Source organism: Globicephala melas, chromosome 4 (assembly GCF_963455315.2).
Source record: "Globicephala melas chromosome 4, mGloMel1.2, whole genome shotgun sequence".
Taxonomy (NCBI): Eukaryota; Metazoa; Chordata; class Mammalia; order Artiodactyla; family Delphinidae; genus Globicephala; species Globicephala melas.
Genome location: NC_083317.1, coordinates 72,729,607 through 72,755,859, shown reverse-complemented (window position 1 = coordinate 72,755,859; position 26,253 = coordinate 72,729,607). Strand labels below are relative to the sequence as shown.

The following is a 26,253-nucleotide window of genomic DNA, read 5'->3' as shown; positions in this document are numbered from 1 at the left end:
AACTGAGAAGGAACAAAGAGACATCCAGGAGAGCCTCTTGCCTCTGAAACAGAGGGACTCAGACACCGGCAGGTGGGATGACAGTCATGCCCTTCCCGCTGGTGGGGAAGAGAAACAATTGTCAGTGACAACCTTCTCCTTGAAAAGATTCATGACAAAAGATAAAGATTTCTGAGGCAGGGAAAAATTATTAGGTTCCAACTAACCATAGCCCAGCCACAGAGATGCAAATCCTATTTCAAGCAGGCAAGAGGTGGAAACAACAGGAAAGAGAGGTATATTTTTTTCCCTGGCAACTGTATCAAATCTAAGCATTCTCTGCAGGCTTAATTGCCATGTAACCTTCAACTTTATAAACATGTTTTAAAAATAATAACTGTGGCCAGAATGAGAGTTTTGAAAAGCAGCAGCCAGCAGGTTGTAAGCCTAGGTTAAATCGTTTAAAGAGACTGAAAGTGGCCTGGGACAAGGATGGATAGCCCAGTTCCAAGGAAATGAGGCCTGGTTATCACACTGATGTCATGCATAGGATCACTTATTTGAATGAATCATTTCATCATCAAATAATCATCTCACACTAACAGATCTTGGAAGAAAATGAAAAATGCAATCAATTGTAATAGAAAGCAAAAGAGAAGAAAGAAAATTTACCCTAGATTCTATCTCCTCCAAATTTAACTCATTTTCTGGGTTCCCCACATATAGTCTCACTCAGTTAAGATTATGCAGTTAAATGGTTAAACTCCTTTTTTTTCCAGGCAAAGTCCTGAGAAAGGGGTCATTTGGGGGTTATGTTTATTTTGGTGCAGAACTGATTTAGCAGAGTGGTCATGCCTGGTGAATCCTTTTTGGGATCTGTCTGGTTGGGTGATGAAGCCAGAAAGCCATGAAGCCCTGGGGCAGGAGCGTGAACAGTGGCTGGAGGGCAGTGTGTGAGGGAGCTGACCTTAAACAGGTCTACCACTCAGGGGATTCCCAGAAATGAGTGGGGGTGGTGGGAGATGCTGGTGGGGTGGGCTGAGATCCTCAATCAGGTGGGTGTAGGTGAGAGAAAATTAAAATGTGACTTTTATGTTACCATGACCTTCCTTGTAGCCACAGGCTGGAGCTTGGGGACATTTTGGCAATACGTAGAAGAAATCTTACTTATATCCACCAGCAAGGAAAACACATAAAAATCTCAGGGATTTTTGTCTTATTCCCTGACAGTTTAAAGATAAGTCAAGTCAAAGTCGAGAAGAGTGGAATAACAGCCTGCTCTCAAGGATTCCCTCCCTTCTGGCACAATCCAGTTTCTCAATGGTGGTGAAACACATCGAGGAAGGCACTCTCTTGGGGAAAAAAATTTTTTTGGTTCTTGAGAGAAACAGAGAAGAAATATGACAACATGTGCTCTTGGTAGACACTCAGAACCGTATATGAAGGGCTCTTTCTTTAGGAGTTAATTAAAAATAATAATAAACAGATGCCTTTTGATGGTTTTCGTGTTTCAAAATGTTGACTTGTTACATCCAAGGATCCTCCCTGTGTTCCGGAATAACAATTTCTCCCGAGAAGTAGCCTAATTCAGTTCTGCAGTGAGGTTAAGAAGCGGTTGGATTGGAAGAGTACTCCCTAAAGCGCCCATCTGCCTTGTGTCCAGGCTTGTGGGAGAGACACATCTAAGTGAATTGCCACACTAAGTGAATCGTCCTCAAGACGCTCACACTCTAGCGGTAGAGAGAGCTAGTGCTCAGCTGGGTGAGTAAATTCACATGTACATTAAACACTGGTTCTGCCACTACATAGACCTTCATTATGTGCCACAAATCAGCATGACTCGTAGCCCCTGAGGATGCCTGGCTTGGATGGTCTGTCGAGGGAGGACCTCTAGGTCACTTTACATGTGGGCAATGGATTGCGCTGTTCCTCCCAACGGGAAGAGGAGGGGCCGCCATGTGCCATATTTGTGGACCTGCCCGGCTCCCTTGGGCTTTATGTGGAAACATCTCCTATCTCTTCTCCAACTGAAGACACAAACGGCTGCACTTCACTTGGGACGCACAGAGCACAGATGGTGCATAACCACCCCACCTGAGCTCTGCCATATGGTCTGCAGGAAGAATCACTTGGGGTGCTATAGCACTCTACCGTATAGAGGCAGGCAGCTGACCTTTTAGTCCATCCCGAAGTCTCAAGTCGAGGGCTGGTGGCTGTTAGTTTGGCACTGCCTCAGGGACTGAGGGGCTGCTCGCAGGGCCCAGAGGTATGCTCGCTTCTGTTCGTTTTCTGTTTGGGTTTTGTTTTGAGCCCCTTGCCGAGTTTAAAGTTTTTCAGCCCAGGCAGTTTTCTTTTCAGCTCTAGTAGCTCTCCAGTGAGAAGAGGCAGCCGGGGCAGTGAGGGAGTGCCGCTTTGGAGTAAGCAGGAGGGAGTTCTAGTCTGGTCCCAGCAAGGTATTTAACCTCCCTGAACCTCAGTTCCCAACTACTCACAGAAACAGCCCTTCCGGCTTCCAGCTAAAACCGGCTGTGACCTGAAAACTAAAGATTGTAGAATTGCCTTTTGGAAGCTACCCTCCCTTTTTACACAGAAAACTAGGTCTCTGGGAAAACCTTGGCCAAGAAGAGCACAAGGGGGAGAGAATCACAGGCAAGCCAGGCTGGGGGCCCTCCTGTGAGCCCTGGCCCAAGACGGCCTTTATGGGACACCTGGGCCTCCCTTACACAGTGTCCATATCTGCAGAGAATAACAGGCCACTTAAAAGGGTGTGGGTAGCACTTTAAAATTCACACACACACTTTATCTCATGGGCTCTTCAGACTGCACGGGCTTTTGTTGCTCCTGGAAGTTTCATCTCTTGTGCAAAGTATTTCTACCCGGATTTGGTCTTTTCCTCACCTGCTCACACCTCACTGTTCAACCCAGCGCTGCATCTCCTCAGAGCTTCGTGGCTCAGCCTCCTCTTCAGGCCGGAACCGCGCCTTCCCACTTGGGACGCGAGCCGTCCAGGAACTGGCCCGGAATCAGGGCCACTGGGCCCGCCCACCAACGTGCAATTTAAGCAGAAGCTGGACCGTCTCCTTCCGCGTCAACTTGCCTGACGCTGGAGAAAGGCGACCTCTAGTGTTGGTTCTTGGAAGGGACGCAGCGGCTTTCCGCAACCGAGGTGAGGCTCCGGGGGCCAGCCCGGCAGTGAACCGAGAGGGGCAGAGTTTAACCGGACTTGTTAGAGAGATGAGGAGGAAGGACAGAGGGGATTCTTGAGCTCCAGGAAGCCCAACCGTGAACATTTGGCCTCTGAGGCCTGCTCATTGTCCAAACACACCTGCCCCTCTTTTGTTAACACCCAAGACTCAGCCCATCCCTCACCCCTGACTCACCTGGCTGAAACAAGCTCACCTGCCTCTGCTACCAGACCAAACTTGGGTCAGCTCACCTGTGCACAGTAAAGCCAATCCACTGACACCTGGTTGTGGTGAAGGAAACTGCAGTGTTTATTGCAGGACACCAAGCATGGAGTCCAGGCTGCTTATGCTTAAAAGCCCCGAACTCCTCAAAAGCTTTTAGGGAAAGGTTTTTAAAGACAGGGTGAGGGTGAGGGGTTGGGGGTGTGTGATTCGTGGACATTCTTCTGATTGGTCGGTGGTGAGATAATTGAGAGTCAACATCATCAACCTCCTGATTCCAATTGGTCTGGGGTCTACGTGCTTGTGGTCAGCATGCAGTTAACTTCTTCCACCTCGTGGGGGTTTTGGTAACTGTCAAACAGCTCAAAGGATATGGCTCAGGATGTTATCTATAGCCCTGAAGGAGGAACTAACTAACGATCCTTGACTTTGTTTAATAGCTAAACTATTATTATTTTGTCTTGCTTGACTGTTTTCTTTCTGCATTTTCTCACTTCTCTGATTAAATTTATTCTTTGGAATTTGGGGAAGGCCTAGGAGGCTAAGGTTTTTTTTACAGACAAGAGGCAGGCAGAGGACATGGGGGGGGGTCTCTTTGTGGAAGACTTGTTCAGTTACACTTCTGTGACTGGAGAAGGGGAAGGTGGAAAAGGCATCAAGCAATGTGTCTGGGTATGAACCAGGGCACCTGGTTGAACGCACCAATCCTCGGGTGGCCTCCATCTATGTCTCCATGGTCCTGCCATGACCAATCAGTCAGTCCTGTCTTCGGCAGGGGTTGTGGTGGGGAGTGCGTGAGCAGGCAAATACTGGGTGGCTTGCCCTTGTGAGGCAGTGGGACTGCCTGGTGACTGTGACTTTTCAGGGCTCCACCAACTTCATCAACACCACCCCATTCTTTGAGATGGAAAATCCACAATCTTCAGTAAAGTGCTACACTGTTCGGCTTAAAGCCCTCCTTCCCCCTTTCCCTTCTAAACAGACGACCTTGCTTAAGACCCTCTTATAAGGAACTGTAGAGCTGCCACTGGCCACAGGATGTGACGCCCATGGGGCTTAGGAGGCAGAGGCTTTAGGAAATGAAGGGTTTGGAGATGCTTGAAGGGAGAAGTGTCCATCCTCAGCACTACGCCCTCTCTCTTCCCAGTCTTGCAAGTATATTTAGAACCTATTAGTTGCTGTTTTTTCTTATGAGTTATAATCTATTTTCATTTTTATGTGACTTTATTGAGTTAAATGAGACCCCAAACTGCCACACTTACAAGGTCAAATTGAGTGTTTTTTGTATATAATTTTTGCCAAGTCTATTTCCAACCATAGGTAGGGTGACCACCCATCCCAGTTTGCCTGAAACAGTCCTAGTTTACATCTGTCACCTGGGCATAATTATTCATGGTGTTCTCTTTCACTCCGCAAAGGGCCCCGCTTAGATGGTGAATTACACTGTCACGCTAATCACGGATAATCTATGTAAGAAAACATTTAGGCATTAGGATTTAGAGGATGTGAGAGATAATGTTACCAGGAATTTGAGATTTAAATTGTTATTATAATCTTGGCATAATTAGCTCTAAGCTTTCTGGCAGCTGAAACAGAAGAAAAATATGAAGAGTTAGGAAGTTGATTCTGTCCTGTAAAATGATGCATATTATGTCTTTGGAGGGATATATTTATCAGGCACTTAATTTTAGGAGGAATTTTTCACATAAATTGTTACAAAAGGGACACTGAGTAACATAAGGGACTGTGTCTTCCATGTTAGTTTTTGCAGAATTTTCTATGTGGCCATTTTTAATATTGGTCCTTAAAATTATTGTGCTTTTCCAATTCTCTTTCTCTGTGAAAAATGGGGAGGGAATAAAAATTATTTCACAGGGGTTAACTGAGATAATATGTACGCAAGTGCCAAGTAAACTATAAATATCAAAATACTGTCATTTTCTTTCTTATTACCTTGTTGAAAACCCTCCTTTTATTGATGGGGAAGCCAAGGCCCAGAGAGAGAGAGAAGTAATGTGGCTACTTAGTGACAAAACAGGGGTTAAGGTTCCTGTTTATCCCTCAGTGCTAATAAAATCTCACAGAGCTGTTCACCAAGACATTCTGAGATTCTGTCAGGCCACCAGTGTGGGCTGGAGGTGGGGTGGGAAGATGAGGCAGAAAGGCTTTGGACAGTAGTGGCCCAGATGGAGATGCTAGAAATGGTGTTTTAAGTCATCATCATAGAGAGATGTTATTAACCTAATTTTCTTTTAGCAAGACAGAAAGCTTCTCATGGTGATTGTTTGAGTCACTCTCAGGTGAAAGAATAAGCCATCTATTTTTTGCAAGTTAAAAAAAAAGTTGCTCCCAGTCTGGTTTCCAGGGGCACAGCCTTTTGGGACTAGTTCCAGCAGAGGGTTTTCCAGCATTATGGCACGACCTTCTTTTCAGCTTCTCCTCCTCCCAGCCAGTAAGTCTCAAAGTGTGGTCCCAGACCGGCAGCATCTCCATCACCCAGAAACATGTTAGATATGCAAGTTCTCAGGCCTCACTCCAGACCCACTGAATCAGAAACTGGGGGTGATTCTGTTGCACACTAAGGGTTGAGATCACTACTCCAGGCTGTTCTTCGGGCCCTGTCTGGCTTCCTAGAGAGAAGAGAAACAAAATGTGGCAATCCTCCCCCTTGCTGCTCTCCCTACCCTGCAGGCAGGCTGTCCTTTCTAAACTCCTAGTAACAATTGGTTTTTCAGGTATGGCCCTCGCACTTGCTCAAAAATCAAGTTGCATGGCCTCTGTTTGATGGTTTGCCTAGCCAATACCAGCTCTGGATAATACACACTACCTTTCCCAAGCATTTCACGTGTGCCAGATTTGACAGCACTATGATCTGATGGCCCAAGTGCATTTTGTTTTAAAGAAAAAACACTTAAGTCTTCCGCCTCTGATATCTATGGCTGATTTCCAGTTGAGATAAATTTAAAAGGATCCCATTTATTTTTTTTTAAAGGTTAATCAGGTCTCCAGGAAGTGAAAGCTATAGCCTTTTACTTTTCACTAGAATGTAGAATTCTGTAGAAACTGCTGTTCCCTTCCAAAAGAGCTTTTCACTTTTCCAAATGGGTCTCAGCAGAAATAGTCTGTCCTAACCTGAAAGAATATTGATTCACTTTTCAAGGCATAATGAGCCTAACAGTTTTACCTGCTCAGCCCACCACTGCAGCAGACCACTCTTATGGGTGTGGACTTATCTACGAGGAAAGAACCCTCAACCTTCCATGCTGAGGGCTTTTCTTGACTAGACGTAAACTGAAAAGGAACTGAAGAGGATTATGGTTGCATAGATCTCAAATTGCCCTCTGCCATGTAGTTCTTCCTAGTGAAACTTTCTGGACTACTCAAGGCACTCTTCCCCAAGCTTTGTTTTGTAGGCAGCACGCTGCCAGGAGAGTGGAAAATTTTTCTACTTGTGTGGCAGAGGAAAGCTGGAGGCTGGGAGGCTGGGGCACTAGTAGGCAGGAGGGTACACCACAGAGCCGACTTCTGCTCCTTGACCTGAGCAGTCAGCACAACCCCTCCGAGCTCTGGGCAAGCTGCCTTGACCAACAGCAAGGGGGAAAGACTCTTAAGAACAGGTAGTGTAACTGAGCAGGATCCTCTGGGACCTTCCTGGGACAGAACCCCCCACCCCATGTCCTCCTCCTGCCTCTTGTCTGTAGAAAACTTTAGCTTCCTAGGCCTTCCCTGAGTTCCAACGAGTAAATTTAATTGGAGAAATGAGAAAATAGAAAAACAAAGGGAAACAGTCAAGGAAGACAAAATAATAATTGTTTAGCCATTAAACAAAGTCAAGGACCTTTAGTTCCATCTCAAGGGCTATAGCTAATATCCTGAGCCATATCCTTTGAGCTGTTTGACAGCTACCAAAACCCCCATCAGGTGGAAGAAGTTAACCCTATGCTGACCACAAGCATGTAGACTCCAGACTGCTTGGAACCAGAAGGTTGATGATGTTGGCTCTCAATTACCTCACAACCAACCAATCAGAAGAATGTCCATGAGCTGATCATGCACCTCCCAAACCCCCCTTCCTCACCCTGTCTTTAAAAACCTTTCCCTGAAAGCCATGGGGGAGTTCAGGTCTTTTAAGCTGTTTGGGCTCCCTGCTTGGTGACCTGCAATAAACACTGCAGTTTCCTTCACCACAACCCGATGTCAGTAGATTGGCTTCACTGTGCATGGGCGAGCTGACCCAAGTTTGGCTTGGTAATGGGAGAGAGTAACAGATGGAGACAAGTAAACAGAATCAAGGACAGAAGTATCTTTCCTCCAGAACACTGGTTCTCAGCCTTGAGCTGACATTAGAATCACCTTGGGAAGCTTTTAGCATTTCTGACAACCAGGCCATACCCTAGACCAATTAAATCAGAGTCTCTGGGAGTGGTAACCAGGCAACAGCATTTTTTTTAAGGCTCCCTGGGTGGTTCCAGTATGCAGCCAGGCTGGAGAGCCATCTTTCTAGCATTCACTTCCTCCGGTAACTGCTGTTTTCCTGCCTTCTCTCAGGGCATGGACCCCTTCTCATTTGTCTTTCTTGTATTTCTTCATTCTTCTGGCCTTGAGGACCATGATGTCGAGTCAGGGACATCTTATGCTAAGTGAAAGTTTAATCTGAATTTCTTTTGCTTGGACCCCTTGTTTCCCTTTGGATCTTTCATCTTTTTCAAACAGAGTTGAGTCCCAGTAGAAATGATTGGTTTCAAGATTCAGGAATGAGACATAAAGACAGATTTATCATTTGATGTTGGACTTCTGGTCACTTCTGGTTGAGTATGATGAACAAATGAGCCTCTCCATAATGAGACATTGCTTCATGGTAGTAGTTGAAGAAAAGGAGAGCCTCAACAACAGAATGGACTCTTATGTTTTGCTAGACAAATATAGTTTTTGTTTTCAAAGGTATGTCACCAGAGACCCTCCAAACAGCCATGTTAAAGTTTGCCAATTCATGACCACACGATCTACCTCTCTCTCTCCTGCCAGGCATGATGGGGTCTTATCTCTTTTACAGGTCCTCTCCTCCCTTACTGACTACAAAAACATTCTTGGAAAGGGTCTTGGGTTGACTTTGTATGCAAAATAAAGCCTGTGATTTTGGACACTTAAGGAACCTGGGTGTGGCGGTCACCAGTTTTTGTCTAACGAACCCTCCCCTCCTTCTTCCTTGCCATGCAGCTCTTCTAAACAATAAAACCTTTTAAAAATTCTGAAACGGGTTCCCATACTCCCTCCCCCACCTCCCGATCCTCCCCAACACACTGATTCGCCATACTTCTGTCAGGATCTGGAGCACCATGGACCATGAGAAAAGGAGAAATACACTACAGATGGTGAACCAAGTAAGCATATGGTATTCTCTGCCCCTCTCCTTTACTCCCCTCTGCTGCCTGGGGATGCCTTGGCTAAGTACCATCCTCAAGCTGTTTTCAATGAAAAAATGCTGTGATATTAGAGACAGCGACTAAACTTTGAAATTGTTAAATGTCTATTTAGCCTTTATGTTACCCTTCCTAATGTTTTATATCTTTCCATGAAAGTTGGGTTTTCTGCTTTCATCCCTAGGCTAGATGGACTTGCTCTGGGAACTCCCCAGGGCAAGGGCCAGGAAGAAAACCTCTCCTCTTCTCAGAACAGGTGAATTCACGAAGATCCTGGCCTCAGCCCAGTTTCCCCAGAAAAAGGGGCCTGAGGCAAAGCTTGCATGCTAAACCTCTACTGGGGAAAGGTACTGAGTTCCAAGGAAGTAAGAATAAGGGGAAAAGGGAAGTGAGGAGACAATGGAAATACAAGGTAGCTCATTACCAAATGGGCCTCAGCTTCTTCTTTTTTTTCAAAAATTTATTTACTTATTTTTGACTACGTTGGGTCTTCGTTGCTGCGTATGGGCTTTCTCTAGTTGTGGCGAGCGGGGGCTACTCTTCGTTGCGGTGTGCAGGCCTCTCTTGTTGCGGAGCACGGGCTCTAGGTGCATGGGCTTCAGTAGTTGTGGAACACGGGCTTACTTGCTCTGCGACATGTGGGATCTTCCCAGACCAGGGCTCGAACCCATGTCCCCTGCATTGGCAGGCAGATTCTTAACCACTGCGCCACCAAGGAAGTCCAGGGCCTCAGCTTCTTAAGCAAACACAGCTGGTTGCTTAGGAAACAGTGCTTGATCCAGGGGGCTGGGGTATAAGACCGGCTAAGCAAGAGCTGACTCGGGGGCACTTTCTCAGGATGATGGGTTTAACATCCTGGCAAGGACCCCAGGGGATGAGGCAGGCTGTAGGGTGGCTCCTAGAAACCTGGAGACAGTGATAGCCAATGCTGAGTGCTGCAGTGGACACACCTGAGTCGCCCCAGCAGCTGTTAATGAGGGAATAAAAAGGCTGCGGAAAGTGGGCACCTGGAATGGATATATAATATGAAGGCAGGCAATCCACAAGGGGAGTATGTTCCACGTTTGTACGGCATCATCTACGTGCCTGTGGTACAGAGATTAATCCAATCTGGTCCCTGCGGTCCAGGAGCTCCCAAATCACTAATCAAGAGCTAGCCATGGAGGACTTCATGCCTGGGTAGAGATCATCTCTTTGGGCCTCTCTCAGAATTGGGGGTGTTGATGTTTACTTAGTGCTGGGAAGGGTTGACTTTAAGTTGTTTTCCTAGTAACAGAAAAGCCCTCTGAGCCACTGCCCACGTCAATGAGACTAGGCCAGGTCAGGGCCAGAGTTTGTTCCTAAACCTGCAGGGCCTTGTGCGTGACCCAGGGGCTGCTGACCCATTGCTGCCCAGCTGGCAGACTTCTAGGGAAATCTACAAAGGAAGCACCTATGTGACATATTTTCTCCAGGGTTTCTGTAGGGTTCCTGCCACCTTAGAAATGAAGAAGGAGATAAAACTGGCAGCAAATGGCTGAACAAAATTCCACTGAACTGGAGAGAAGATTCTTGGTTGTGTTGGCCAGTGCCTACACACTGCCTGTATGTGACGGATTCTCAGTTGCTGTCACTGATTGAGGCAAGGTTGTTATTGGATGCATCTGGTAAATTTTAGAGTACCGTTTTTGTTATTGTTTTAATTATGAAAGTACTAAATGCACTGACAACAAAGTCAGACAGACAGAGGTGTAAAAACTGGCCCCCATCAATCCCTGCCCTTCTAATCGGAGGTAGTTACTTGTAATAGTTTCTTGTAATTCCTTCTGGAAAAATTTTTAACGAATGTAAGCATAACACACACACAGTTGGTCACACTACATAAATATTAATTTGCTTTTCTCACTTAAAAATATATATTGAAGATCTTTCACACCAGCCTAACCTATTTAATGGCTGCAGAATATATTTCAGTGCACGAGTGTACCATAATTTAGTTACCCATTTGCTGTTAGATATTTATATTGTTTGCAGCCTTTTGATTTTATAGTGTTATAGTGAACATAATTGTGCATACGCCATTGGGCACTTCTACAAATAACTCTAGATGATTCATGACTAGAAATGGAACGGCCAGGTTGAATTTTAGAGGATACTGCCAAATTGCTCTCTCCCTCAAATTTATCTGAAACAACTATTGTATGAATCTGCCTATTTCCCTGTATCTAGCACCTCCCTAGGACCAGGGCCAGAGGATCCCTGCCATGGGCCCCAAGCTATAGAAAGCTCCATTCTGGCTCTCCTCTGGTGGTGACCTTCGCACAGGGCATGGGCTCTATTGGGTCAAGGGGGTGTGCCCACCTAAAGCCTGCACCCCCCCCCCTTCTTGACCATGCTCTGGGTGTCTGAGACCCTAGAATTTCTTTCCCAAAGAACCCTAAGCCTACCTCTGGGGACTGCATAGGCCTCTTCCCAGATCCATCTTCCAGAATGCATATGGCTGATACGCTCATCCTTAGGCCCTAAGGTGGCCAAGGGGTAACCATATATGGAGTGTAGAGGGAGCTTGGATGTGTGGGCTGGATGTACACACACACACACAGCGTAAGGCATCTCACAGTGGAGGATGGAGCGGGGGTGGGAAAAGAAGGGGCAGCTATGAACTAGGGGCTGGGTACCATCTTTGGTGCAGAAGTCTGAGGAGTGTAAGAAGTCTAAACTTGAACCTGGCCTTTCAGATTATGAATGAGATTTATTAGTTAAGGTAAGAGAAAAAAAATATTTGATGGTTTACTTGTAGTTTGTTCGTTGCATTTGTATTGTTGCTTTAACCCTGCAAATGTTAAGGGCGGGTCACTTCCAAGTTTTTAATCTCTGCTAAGCTTTTGGGGTGGGGCAGGGGGGAATGGTATATGCGCTGGGCATGTCTTTAAAATTAGTAATGATGAGCACATTTACATGTTTCTCAGCCATTTTTCTCTGTGAACTACCATTTTATATCTTTGCTCCTTTCTTCTTTTTTCTTTTCTTTCTCTCTTCCTTTTTCTTTCTATCTTTATCTTATTTATTTGTAAATGTTCTCTTGTGTATTAAGGTAATTAGCTCTTTGTTACCTGTGCTGCATATGTGTTCTCTCTTTTTGTCATTTATCTTTTGAATTTGTTTAGGGTATTTTTTTTTTTGCCAGTGTTTAAACATTTTCTGCTTTCATATGTATCTATCATTTTTCTTCTTTTCTCCTCTTTCTTTTTAATGGCTGTTGTTTACATGTTATTTATATGTTTTTCCAAAACCTATCTTACTCTAAGATCTTCTTTTCCACAAAATGCTTTATTTACAAAACATATATACTGAATATTATACATCAGGCCCTATCACCATGGAAACGACTCCAAAGCAAAGGCAGGGAGGGCTAGCGAAAGTGATGCCCGTAGAAAGGGCAGAGCTCTGTCTCTTGGCCAGCCTTCCACTTCAGAAGGAAAACTTCCCATTAGCGCCTGGGAGCGTGTGGTGGGCTTAAAGCCCACAAAGATTGAAGGCCTAGAGGGGAGTGAGGTGAAGGTGAGGACTGGTTGCTCTGCTGGGGCTTATGAAACAGATGCTGCTGGGAACGGGTGGGAGGAGGAATGGACACCCAGAATCCGGCAGGGGGCGCTGGATGAGTGCAAGCTGGAGGGGAAGCAGCAGCTCACAGGGTCTTGGGCGTTTCAGGCCCAGAAAGTTCTGAAGATCAGGGTAAGGGGGTCAGGTCGTGTCTTGACACCAGCAAGAGCATTTGCTTGAGCTGGTAGTCACTCTGCCAGCCATGTACCACCTTTCCCACGCCAGAGAGGAGCTCCTGCTCAACCTTGTGTAGCTTCTCAGCAGGGCTGTAGCTGCACACGGCGAGCAGGTGATGATGAAGCCGATCCACCTGCTTTTTCTTCTGGACGTACATTACCACAGCCCCTACTGCCCCAGCCAGGGTGATGAGGAAGAAAGGCTCCCACACACGGCCCCCCATGGAGTCACTGTTGACCTGGGGGGGCATTGGGACTGCGGTGTTACTCATGACATCAGCAGCCAGAGGACTGGGTAGTCAGCGTGGGAAATAGTGCCTCCGGAGGGCGCCCCCACTGGGCTCCCTTCCGCCACTGCAGCCCCAACAAGAATGCCCTGGGTTGGCTCCTGGACCTAAGATAAACAAAACAAGAAACTACATATGCTTTTTCCCCCAGCAAATTTGGACACATACACTGCCTCCTGAGCCAGTCAAAGATCAGCTTCAGAGAGAAGAGATGGAAGGCAGAACAGAAAAAAATATTTGAAGAAATAATGGCCAAATTTTTCCCAAATTGGATAAAAACTATAAACTCACAGATCCAATAAATTCAATCAACTCCAAAGCATAAGAAACATGAAGAAAACTACACCAAGGAACATCATAATCAAATTGCTCAAAATCAATGATAAAGAGAAAATCTTAAAAGTGGCCAAAGGGAGAATGAATGCAGGATGACAGCAGATTTCCCACTGAAAAAAAATGCAAGCAAGACAGCAGGGGAGCATCTTTAAAGCACTGCATGAAAAAAAATCAAACCTGTTAACTAGAATTCCATAACCAGCACAAGTATCCTTCTAAACAGAGGTGAAGTAAAGGTTTTGTTTTCAGACATACAAAAGCTTCAGGAATTCATTACCAGCAGACCTGCACTACAGGAAAGGTTAAGAGGTCCTTTAGGCAGAAGGAAAATGATACCAGGTGGAAATACGGATCGACACAGAGAAATGAAGAGCAGCCACATGGGTAAATATCGAAAATCTTTTTCCTTATTATCTAAATCTCTTTAAAAGACAATCGAACGTTTAAATAAAAATAAGAACAATGTAGTGTAGGTTTTACAGCGTATGTAGAGGAAAATGTAAATAACACAGCAGAAAGTTCAGGAGGGGAGAAATTAAAATAGACTACTGTATGGTTCTTATATGTGTATTATATCACTTGAAGGTAAATCGTGCTAAGTTAAAGATATACACTATCAACCTTAAAGCAGCCTCTCCTTAGCCTTTCAGTTTACTTTCTACCAACTAGGCACGTTAATTTAGCGATCACCTATTTTTACTTGGAAAAAAAAAAGAACTTTTGTAAACAGGTAAATGTAATGTTTGAGCTATCTTCCCACCAACTTGCACTGTCATTGGGGTCATCGATACAGTCCTGTAACAGCTAACTCACAATGTAAAGGCAGTGTTTATTTACTGACATCAGGAACTAAAAATGGGCAACTCATTTTGCTTCAGGTTTAATTCTTTTTATCTCCTTGTTTCTCTTGTTTTTTTTCTGTCTGTTTTTCCCACATAGGGGATTACAGAATCTCAGCCCTCTGGGAGATGAGTGGCTTCCAGTAGGTGAAGTGTTGGCTCAGGTGTCTGAGTTCTATTTGTGGGGCTGGAGAGACCCTGGAGGCAGGAACAGCCTGAAAGTCATGGGTGAAGGTAGAAGGTCCCAGGGAACAGACCAGGTGGTGTGAACTGCTCACTGGGACTAACGGCAGAACAGCCAGACATATCAGGCTGAAGATTTAATTGTGGTTTGGATTCTCACTAATATGCCTCCTGCTCTTGTCAAGATCACCAATGACCTCCATGTGTTACATTCAGTGGTCAACTCCCAGTCTCATGTTTTGACCTATCAGCAGCCTTGGAAGGCTGATCGCTTCTGCCTCTTTAACATATTTCGTTCACCTGGCTTCCAGGGGATCTCTCTTTCCTGGCTCTTCTTCCTCCTGCCTGCTCTTTCTTCGTCTCCTCTGCCGGTTCCTTCTCTCCTCCCTGACTTTTAAATATCAGAGGGTCTCAGGGTTCAAATCTAGGGCCACTTCTTTTCTCTATCCACATTCACTCCCTTAGTGATCTAACCCAGCTTCAGGAATTTATTTTTTTCCAGCCCAGATCTCTTCCAGACTGCATTCCACACTCCACCTCTCCCTTTGGGTATGTAAGCATCTCGATATTCACATGTTCAAAACTGAACTCTAATCTTCCACTTAAAATCTGCTCTCAAATTTCCCCCCTCATCTCAGTTAATGAAACTACATCCTTCCAGTTATTCGGGACAAAATCCTCAGTCATCTTTGACATCTTTCTCTCTCTTACCCTTACATCCCATCTGGTAGCAAATCCTGCAGACTTTATCTTCAAAACATTCAGGATCAGGCCACTCCTCACACCTCTGCCGCTACCAGCCTGGTCCGAGCCGCCATCATCTCTCTCCTAAATCATTCCAACTGGCTCCTAACTGGTCTCCCTGCTTCCATCCTTGACGGACTTCAGTCTATTCTCAAATGACAGTTAGGAATTCTTTCAAAATTCAGGATAAGTCATGTTACTCCTCTTCTCAAAATCTTCCAGTGGCTTGCATCCCACCCAATAAAGCCAAAGTCCAACGTCCCCTGTAATCTGGCCCCAGCTCCCTCTGACTGCAACCCCACCCCCTTCTCTTCCTCTCATTGGCTCTGCTCCAGCTACCCCGGCCTCCTCGACCTCCCTGTGCGCCCCGAACTCACTGCACATGCTCACGCCTCTCTTGCCCTTGCTGTTCTCTCTGTGCAGTTGCTATTCCCCCAGCAAGGCAGAGTTACTCTTGAGCTAATGGAGTGGAAGCTTCCCGCCCTTCACTTCCACAGGCCTCTCTAAGGCCCGCACCTACTTTTATACTGATAATTTTATTAAAAAGAGTCTCAAAATTGTATAAACATCAGGTCCACAAACCTTGGATCTACTCCTGTTCCCCAGACATCTGCATGGATTGCTACTTTACCTACTTCAAGTCTTCGTTCAAATATCACCTTTGGAATGAAACTATTTAAATTGTACCTCGCTCTCTTCCTGTCTGGCAACTACCCATCCTCTTTTCCTACTTTATGTTTTTCCTTAGCACTTATCACCCTTCGCAATGCTAAAATTTATTTATCTTGTTTATTATCTGTGTCCCTCACTAGGATTTAAGCTCCATGAGAGCAGGGATTTTTATGTGCTTTGCTCCCAGGCATATCCCTGGTGCCTAGAGCAAATGGTAAGCACTCAGAAATGTTTTTTGTTGAATGAGTAAAGCTCAATTTTTGGAGTGAGGGGGTGGAATAAGCTAATTTGTATTTGTGGACTCAAAAAGACAGGCAGCAGCACCCTGGAAGGAGGACAGAGGTAGGAGGAATGGAAAGACAGGTGGCTCTGCATTCATCCAGGGCCTGACCCTACAAGGTTGGTGTTTGGTCTGGATGTGCTGAGGCCGATAGGGTGTGGATATTCTGTGAGGGGCAGATACCTAAAGGCAGGAAGAGGTTTGAGGGCCCATTTCTGCTCCATTGCCTCTAAGGCACCTCCCCATGGAAAGATGCTCCACTTCTGAGTCCCTCTGTTTCAGAGACTTCTCCCATGATAAGAAGTCCCTCTTCCCCAGTAATGCCCCAGGGGCACTTACTAGCCCCAGGGGATCACTAAACACCTAAAAGGAATGGGGTTGAATGGAAGAAAAGATAAAGAAAGGGTGTCAACATTAGATATAAAGGATAGGTAAGATTATCCTGAAGACAGGAAAATAAGACACAGAGGGGAAGTCCAAGACAGGTCAGAGTGGACTTGGTCATGGGTCAAGGTGCATGGCCCTGGACAAATGCCATGAACCATGCAAGAGTGCTCAGGGCTCAGCAGAGAGTGGTACAGGCTGTGTGGTGTAGGAGCCAGGAGGCTTGGTGGTGGCAGGAAGCACAGGTGCATCTTGCAGGAGATGCCAAGACCTAAATGTCCTGCCAGTTGTCCCTACCACCAAAGACCCATCATCAGCTGACCTGTATCTTTGAGAAGATCACTGCCTTTCTAAGGCAGTCATTTGGCCTGGGTCTGAATCGCTGGCAGAGTCTTACTGATATTTGAGGGAGTATTTATTTACCTAAAATGTTCAGGGATACACTGTTGGATGATAATATTTAATTAACCATCAACTCAACATACAGCTTAATTCTTTCTCAGTTAAGTAGAGAGCTCCACCTCTAGCCAGTTTGGTTCATTGCAGTTTCTCATAAGTGCTGGAACCACTGTTGGGAAGGGTGCTGGACTCTTTCCTGGCTCTCAGGCTTGTGTGCCCTGAATCACGGGTCTTGGGAGCTTAAAAGGGCAGTGAAGGAGTCAGGAGGGCATCACACTGGATAAAAATGTTGGAACATGAGAGCTCTGAGCAATCTTCAGTATTACCCAAGCCTGCCTTATCATTCTATTATGCAGAGATGGAGGTCCAGGGAGGAGAGGTTGTAAAGTCACATGGCAAGATAGTGGTAGAAACTGGATGCTGGTGTTTTGACTGTAAGGTGTTCAGACCTGCTACCTTGCTAATTTCTTATAAAATTGGAGTTCCGGGACTTCCCTGGTTGTCCAGTGGTTAAGAATCCGAGTTCCAATGCCAGGGACGCGGGTTCAATCCCTGGTTGGGGAACTAAGATCCCACATGCCGTGGAGCAACTAAGCCCGTGTGCCACAACTACTGAGCTCGCACACCTCAACTAGAGAGCCCGCATGCTGCAAACTACAGAGCCGACGTGCTCTGGAACCCGTGCGCCACAAATACAGAGCCCAGCGCCCTGGAGCCCGAGCGCCACAACTAGAGAGAAACCCAGGCACCACAAGGAAGAGCCCACGTGCCGCAACGAAGATCCCACATGCTGCAACTAAGACCTGACACAGCCAAAAATAAATAAATAAATAAATAAATGCTCTTTAAAAAAAAAGGCTTAAAAAAAATTTCAGTGGATTCATGATATACACATTGTTCTGTACCCTGATCTTTTTCATACTACAATATATCCTGGATCTCTTTCCTTGTCTTTACATATATTTGATGTCAGTCTTTTTAATGGTTGCACAGTGTTCCATGGTTGAAAATCATAGTAGTAAGTGCTTGTTTGGTTGTAAGTGACTGAATGCCAGCCGGAATTAGTTTAAGCAAGAAGGAGAATTGAGCATAATACCAGCATGTCTCCGGAAATACATGAGAAAGAGGGACAACTGGAGACAGGGCAGGACTCTCTCACCTTCTCTGTTTTTAGGTCTTCTCTGTGTTTCAGCGTCACTACTCTGTTCATACTTCCTGTGGCCCGACCAGTGTATTTGTTGGGTTCATGGGGCAGAAATGCAGCTTTTGGGAGAACTCCCCAACTACCTCCTGAGGTTAATATTTTACATCTTTAGACTGGCTCTTCTTCTTACTTCCAGTTCCAAAATTTCAGAGAAGGGCTCCGATTGGCCTGCCATGGATCAGGTGAGCACCATAAATCAATCAGCTGTGGCCAGGAAAGCAGACTTGTTCTAGCAAGAATCATGTTTCAGGGGATGGAGAAGGCCAGGACATGAGGAAGCATGATCCCAGAAAAGCAGCCATTTGGGGTAGACAATATTTTGGGAATAGGTGGACCATAATTTATTTAAAATTCCATTATTAGGTTATTTCCCATTTTTGTTTTTCTGTTACAAATAATGTTGCATCAAATAGTCATGTATGCACATCTTTGTGAAGTATGTTAGTGTTTTTGTAGAATAGAGTCCTAGAATGGAATTGCTGACTCAAGGGGCATCATGCATGCTGCCAAATTATTTTCAAAAATGATTGTAACTTTCATACCTGCTAGCAGTGTGTGAGGGTGCTGCCCCCATGTGTCTTTCCAATCTTTTAATTTTCACCAATGTGATTGATTAAAAATATATTTATTTTTGACTTGTATTTTAAATATTGATTATCATACCTGAGTATATATTCTTATGTTTATTAGCCATTTGATTTTCTTTATTGTGATTTATTTACCCTTTGTATATTTTTTCAACAAGATTATTTATCTTTTTCTTGTTCATATGTAGGAGCACTTTATATGTTGTGGATTTTTAGCCCTTATCTGTTATATATGTTGCAAGTGTTTTCTCTAAGCCAGTGATTTGAATGGTGGCTATCCTTGTATAAAAGTTTAAATTTTTAAGTTTCTAATCTTTTAGTCTTTTCCTTTATGTCTCCTGGGCAACATGTTGGGGTTAGGAAATCCTTTTCCAACCTCAAGATTATAGAAATAGTCTCATATTTCCTTCCAGTATTTTTATAGTTTCAGTTTTCATTTTTAGATATTTAATCTACTTTCATTTTTATGTGTGTGGTATATACATACATAATTGTCCCTATACCATTAAATAATTCATCTTTTTTGATTGACAGTGCTACTCTTATTGTATATTAAACTTCCATTAATTTGTGGTTCTGTTTCTGGACTGCTTATTTGTTCCATTAATTTACTTTTTTAATTCATGCATCAGCACCATACTTTTCTAACCAGCTTAGCTTTGTAGTATGTTTTGATCTTATGAGGCATTTTTCAAAATTTTCCTGATTAATTCAGAATCAGTTGGTCAAGTTCTCCCTCCCCGCCTCTGCCTTCCCCTGAACCAAAACAGTATTGAATTCTAGATAAATGTGGGGGAAAGATCCATCTTTATGATACTGCCTTCCTAACTGGAAACATCGTCTGTCCCCTCATTTTTCTGTCCATCTTTCATCATTCTCAGTAAAGACATACGGTTGTTTTTTTTTTTTTATAAAGACTTTGCATTTTCCTGTTGTCTACAAGTAATCATAGTTTTTATTGTATTGTGATTCTCAGGATTTTTTTTTAACATTAAATTTTCTAAATGGGAAAGCTTTTAATTTTCTTCCTATATTTGTCTTATATTCAGCCAAGTTACTGAACCTGTTATTATTTCCATAATATCCTAAATATTCTAGATTAATAATTATAGTGCCTGGAGTAATGGTAGTTTTGACTCCTTTTATTTAAATTTTTTCTTTTTCTTGCCTTTCAGCCTCACCTTTGAGGTATCTGGACGTGGTTTCTCTCTTTGGGACATGATGCTGAGACTCTGCCTTTCAGCTGCAACCCCTCAAGCATGGGTGGAGTTCTATTATTATTTGTGTGTGGGGGAGGGGGACTCACCCCCTGAGTCAGCCTCTACTTATCAGAATACACTCTCTCTGCAAGCATGGCTTTCACCCTTCTCTGTTGTGGCTGCCGCAGCCTCACATCTTGCAGGAAAATGAGCATTCAAGTAAACACCTCTAAGGATGACCTGGTTTTCCTGAAGGCCAGTAAACAAATGGGCCGCATCACAGCTCACTTCTTTTCACACTGCCAGTTCTGCCTTTCCTTCTAGCTTGGTCAAAACTGGAAGGCTGGGCTGTTCCGTCTGCTGTTCTTTTGTTTCCAGCTCACCCCATATGCCTTTGTGCATCCTCTCATGTCCCGTGCTTTCCTTGGCTCTTCTCTAATTGACCCACTAGGACCCCAACATATGTCTTCCTTCCTGCACCACCCCAGACTCGATCCAGTGATGGGAGAGAAGAACTAGCATGCTGGGGCCAGTAAACTGAATTCCTCCTGCATAGGAGGCTGGCTGCAGAACCTGGTGAAATGGGAGGGATGAAGAAGCAAGGACAGAAACACTTGGTCTGCCTCAAGTAGTCTCCAGCTATGAGGAAACATTGTACTAGGATCACCCAGAGATACCCCAGCTGGCCAGGGTCCCCTGAAAAAAGACATGTTGCTGCGTTAGTTGTGTAACCTTAAGAACACACCTATCATCACCCAGCCAATCTTCCATGAATCAGAGGGATGCTGCAAACACCATGGAATTCAAGAATGAAGCTTCCTAGTGTCCACTTCCTCACCCTGCCCCCAGCCACTCTTCAGCCTCACCTCTTCAGACGCTCTTCATTTTTTTAAAAAATTGAAGTATAGTTGATTTAGAGTGTTGTTAGTTTCTGGTGTACAACAAAGTGATTCGGTTAGTGATTCAGTTCTATTCTTTTTCAGATTCTTTTCCATTTAGGTTATTACTATATTGAATATAGTTCCCTGTGCTATACAGTAGGATCTTGTTTTTTTTATTTACTTTATATAAAGTAGTGTTTATCTGTTTATCCCAAGCTTCTAATTTATCCCTCCCTGTTCCCTTTCCACTCTGGTAACGATAAGTTTGTTTTCTATGTCTGTGAGTCTGCTTCTGTTTTGTAAATAAGTTCATTTGTATCATTTTTCAGATTCCACATATAAGTGATATCATATGATATTTGTTTTTCTCTGTCTGACTTACTTCCCTTAGTATGATAATCTCTAGGTCCAGCCATGTTACTGCAAATGGCATTATTTCATTCCTTTTATGGCTGAGTAGTATTCCATATTGTGTGTGCGTGTGTTTGTGCGTGTATCACATCTTCTTTATCCATTCATTTGTCGATGGACATTTAGGTTGCTTCCATGTCTTGGCTTTTGTGAATCGTGACGCTATGAACATTGTGGTGCATGTATTTTTTGAATTAGCAGACTCTCTTCATTTCTACAAGCTCCTCCTCCAAACGTTTGGCCACTGGCTTGGGTCACAGCTTCCTGTCCAATTCTGTATCCCCATCCTGAGTCAGGGCCTTTCGAAGTGATCTGCCTTTGGGCATATCCCAAGACCCCTAGCTGGAGCTGCCCTAGAGGGCAGTCTGATAGCCAGTACCTGACAACCTGGTCCTTCTCTGACTTCTCCCACAGTCTCCTGCAGCACCGGCCACAGGTGGCTGGACCAAGCAGGCTGGATGTGAGGGATGAAGGGGAGGACATCTGGGGGAATCTCGGGTTTTTGGCTTGGGTGACTGGGAAGGAGAGAGAAGGGAGAGGAAAGAATGTGAGGGGCTGAAGGAAACACGTCTGAGGAAACACCTCTGAGGAAAATGGCTAACAACAGAACTGTAGAAAATAGTGAAAGAAGAGGAATCACATGAAAAGTAATTGTGCTCCTTTTTATTTGAGATTTTCTCTTTTTTCCAATTAATAATATGTTGTATACTGGGGGGTGCTTGGGAAGGCCCCATTGTTCACAGTCTCTTCCGAGGCTAACACCCCACAATTTGAGACTCATTTGTTTGGGTCTTGAAGGCTTTTTGGTCTTTGAGGCTCTTTTATGAAAAGCTAATATGCCTCCAGAGGCTGTGATTACCCAGTGCCCTCTGAACAGAGGCCAGTGAATATGGACCAAACTTCCCTGACTGTCCCAACGCTTATCCTTCTCCTGCCTACTGCCCACATGCCCCATGCCACAGTGCAACTCCCTGTGGCCACAGCTATTCCCAGACATGCTTGCCTTTTTCACACCTAAGGGACAAAATATTTGCTCTTCCTTATGTCTGGTGTATCCTTCCCCATCTCAGTCTGTCCAAATTCCACCTATGTAGTAGGTAGAATCACCTGTATAGTATGCCTACCAAGAATGTCTAGCCAGGATCCAATCATGAGGAAATGATCAAACAAATCCAGATTTGGGATATTTTACAAAACAACTAGCCTGAACTCATCAAACTGTCAATGTGATGAAAGACCCTCCCCTCCAAAAAAGAAAAGGCAGGGTATTGTTTTAGATTAAAGGAAACTAAAGAGACATGATAACTAAATGTAAGCCATGGTCCTTGATTAAGGGAAAAAACTGTAAAACTATAAAGGACATTATTGGGATAATTGAAGGAATTTGAGTATAGATTAATTAAATCATATTATTGTTATCAATATTAAATTTCTTGAATGTGACAATAGTGTCATGACTGTGTGGGAGAATTGCCTTGTTCTTTTGAGATACATGCTGAAATATTTGGGAGTGATGTGTTATGATGTCTGCAATGTATGTTCAAATGACTCAGCAAAGTGTATATGTGTATGTGTATGCGTATATATATAGAGAAGAAGGAAATGTGACAAACTGTTAACAATTGGTGAATCTAGATTATCGCTATATGGGTGTTCATCATACTCTTCCTTCATTTTTTTTGTGTGTTTAAACTTTTTCAAAATAAAAATTCGGAGGAAAAAATATCCTACCTATTTTATAATCTGAGATCCAAGGCAGTCACCTCCTCCATGAAGCCTGTTCACTGGCCCCAATCTGAAGGAATAGCTCCCTCTTCCATCCTTCCAGAGCCTCATGGTTTTGCCTGTTAGAGCACCTGGCCCAAGCCACCCTGGAGTGGAGTAAGCTGAGGAAGTGTCTGTCTGTCCACCCCACAGAGATCTCAGGGGATGGAGAGGGTGAAAAGCAAGCTTTGCCATGTCCCGCCTTGGCCTGGGACCAACCCTCCTACCTCTGGCCTGTGCTCCAGGCTCCTGAGCAAGGCCCCTCCCTGCTCCTGTTGACTTCTGCCCTCCCAAACAGAAAGAGGGACCAATCCTAGAATAAAGGGATCTATTTCAATGCTGTATCAGGGTCCAATCAGGGAAGCAGACCACTTTGAGTGGGTGTATTAGTCAGCATTCTCCTGAGGAACAAACCAACAGGCTGTATATGGATGTTAAGAGAGAGAGAGGGCTTCCCTGGTGGCGCAGTGGTTGAGAGTCCGCCTGCCGATGCAGGGGACACGGGTTCGTGCCGCGGTCCGGGAAGATCCTACATGCCGTGGAGCGGCTGGGCCCGTGAGCCATGGCCGCTGAGCCTGCGCGTCCGGAGCCTGTGCTTCGCAACAGGAGAGGCCACAACAGTGAGAGGCTCGCGTACCGCAAAAAAAAAAAAAAGAGAGAGAGACACACACACAGAGAGAGATTGATTTTAAGGAGTTGGCTCACGTGTAGAGACTTGGCAAGTCCAAAATCTAGGTTATGCTGGCAAGGTAGAGACACAGGGAGGAGTTGCAATTTGAGCCAGAGGTAGTCTGCCAGCAGAATTCCTTCTCCTTCTGAGGAGGTCAGTCTTTCTCTAAGGCCTTCATTTGGTTGGATGAGGCCCACCCACATTATAGAGGATAATTTGCTTTACTCAAAGTCCACCAATTTAAATGTTAATCTCATTCAAAAACAATTTCACAGAGACATTTGGGATAATGTTTGACCAAATATATGGGCACTGTGGCCTAGCCAAGTTGACACATAAAATTAACCATCACAGGGCTTCCCTGGTGGTGCAGTGGTTAAGAATCTGCCTGCCAATGCAGGGGACACGTTCGATCCCTGGTCTGGGAAGATCCCACATGCTGCGGAGCAACGAATCCCATGTGCCACAACTACTGAGCCTGCGCTCTAGAGCCTGTGGGCCACAATTACTGAGCCCGCGTGCCACAGCTACTGAAGCCCACGTGCCTAGAGCCCGTGCTCCGCAACAAGAGAAGCCACTGCAATGAGAAGCCTGCGTACTGCAACGAAGAGTAGCCCCTGCTCGCCGCAACTAGAGAAAGCCCGTGCGCAGCAATGGAGACCCAACACAGCAATAAATTTTTTTTTAAATTAAGTAATTTTAAAAAATAAAATTAACCATCACAGTTCACTCCTTGTCAACTTGGCACCCATATACATCTCCTTAGACCATACTTATTCTCCAAATAAAGACAATAACAAGGTCATAATTCAAACTACATGATACAACTCTCCTGTATACAACTAAAAATGCACTAACACTTTCCCCGAAAGAGGATACAGAGTCCTTAGGTGATGTTCACTCTTCTTGATGTCCCATAACTTAAATACTATGATGTGAAGTTAACAATACTATGATATATGAGTCAAAGTATCTCATGTTACATGATAAGGGGATAAGAGAGAAAAGAAAGGAAAGATATCACACACACACATATTCATAACAAAATAAGAAATACTCATGACAATTACAGTCCTTGTTCTGCAACTGGTCACATGGTTGTACCTGGTATTTATAATTACTTTTTGCCACTGCCCATTCCATGTTCCCTTTGCCCTCGGCAGGTCATGGTTCTTTACCATGTATGGGTGGGGTGACCCAAACTTTATTTATGAAGAGTCTAGACCATTAGTAGTACTGCCTGAATTCAGCTGTTGTAACTTTCCATTGACTTTAATTACAAAGTATGGTAATACTAAGAAACACCCTGAAGGGATCTCCTGTATTGCATAGATACTCTTCCTCACCTGATTGTGATGTTTAAGAGGTATGTTTTGGCCCTACCTTCTTGCAGCTGACCCTGTCCAGAGCAATCTTACAATCTTTCTCAGGTCCCGAGTCTGGGTTGTGCTCAGGGCACTCTCTGGATAGTTCTCATTCTGTTCAGGCCAGTTCCTATGCTCATTTATGCCCACACATCCTGGCAGGGAGAGCTCACCATGGAGTCAGCTGGAGCTGCCCTTTGGCATCATTTTTTCTTATGCATCCCTAGGCAGTGGCATCCACCCTTGACCCTCCACTTGTCAGAGGGCCGAACTCACAGACATTTTAAGCTCAAAACAAAGTTATGAAGCTGAACTTTGCCTATTCAGCGACAAACACACAAACATCAGAACTCTAAATATTGTATTTTATCAGTAGTTGGCCTTGCTTATCATATGAATGTGAGAGTTTCCCTTCCCAGCTAAAGACAAGCATTGAAATAATACACGTAAAGCCTGGAAGAGGTTTCCAGGGGTGTCTATTACATCTTATCAACTGAGAATTAAGAGGATTCCAGGTGTATCTGGCTTGTATCTTGCCTGGACCTGCGTGCTGATAGTGCTGAGGGAGCCTTGCTACAGCTGGCCAAGGTGAGCAAATGCTGAGCGTGTAGACTCTCGGCAGAAGGAAAACCATCCAGTCTTGGGAGGAGCCTGGTGTGAGGGGAGGGCGTTGGGGAGGAACAAATAGGCCTTTTTTTTTTTTTGGTGAGCTTTTAAAATTAATTTATTTCAGAACAAAGGTAATTATAAAGTGAAATTCTCTAGTGAGCAACATAGAAATATTGTTCTGTGTTCATTAATTTCTAGATATTATATATTGGTCTTGTCTCAAAATTTACTGTTAGAGAAATTGCTAGCAAGAGAATATCCTTGGGCCATTTGTGTTGAAAAGAAAACAAGACTAGCAAAGTGAATCTTAAGTATAACCTTCTCAACAAATAGACCTTTGGAAAGAGGTACTGGCAACCCAAAAGTGGGAAGCAGCAGCTTTGTAATTTGATTTCCCTTTTGAAATAATAGGCTCTGTCACTGGTAGCAACAAGCAGAAAATATAAATAATACACATTCATTGGGGAAAAAAATGAAAAGATATTAATCAAAATAAGCATGTGGTTTTAAAAACATTTATATTAACTATACATATTAACTATTATTTAAAAAATAGATTTGAAGTTCAGAAAATTAAATCAGCTTTAAGGGTTGAGAATTTTGTCCCATATTTTTGTCTTTCAAAGTTTATAAGTCCAATTAGGACCTATAATTTCTTTCCCTAGTTGAGTGCATCAGATCTTGGCTTCTGTACTGTACTCACCGAAAGGAACTTCAGTGTAACAAAGCAATTCCAGCTTCTGTTAGGATTACTCACAAAACAATGCCCAACTGGTTATAAAAAATTCTGTACTCCAAATAGCCTTATAAACTGGAATTTTTATCCGTTTTGTCAAAGCAAGAACCTTAGAACAGTTGGCGATGTGCTAAAAGAAA

General features: G+C 44.2%; 2 protein-coding genes across 2 annotated transcripts in view; both read right to left on the bottom strand.

The window, feature by feature from the left end:
- The window catches only part of APOD (apolipoprotein D), an 82,759-nt gene that overhangs the window by 51,417 nt on the left and 5,089 nt on the right, over positions 1 to 26,253 (bottom strand). The window lies entirely within an intron of this gene.
- Positions 12,516 to 12,836, bottom strand: LOC115855211 (small integral membrane protein 29-like). The gene has a single exon (XM_060297580.1). The coding sequence runs from the start codon at positions 12,834 to 12,836 to the stop codon at positions 12,516 to 12,518; it is 321 nt and encodes a 106-aa protein (XP_060153563.1).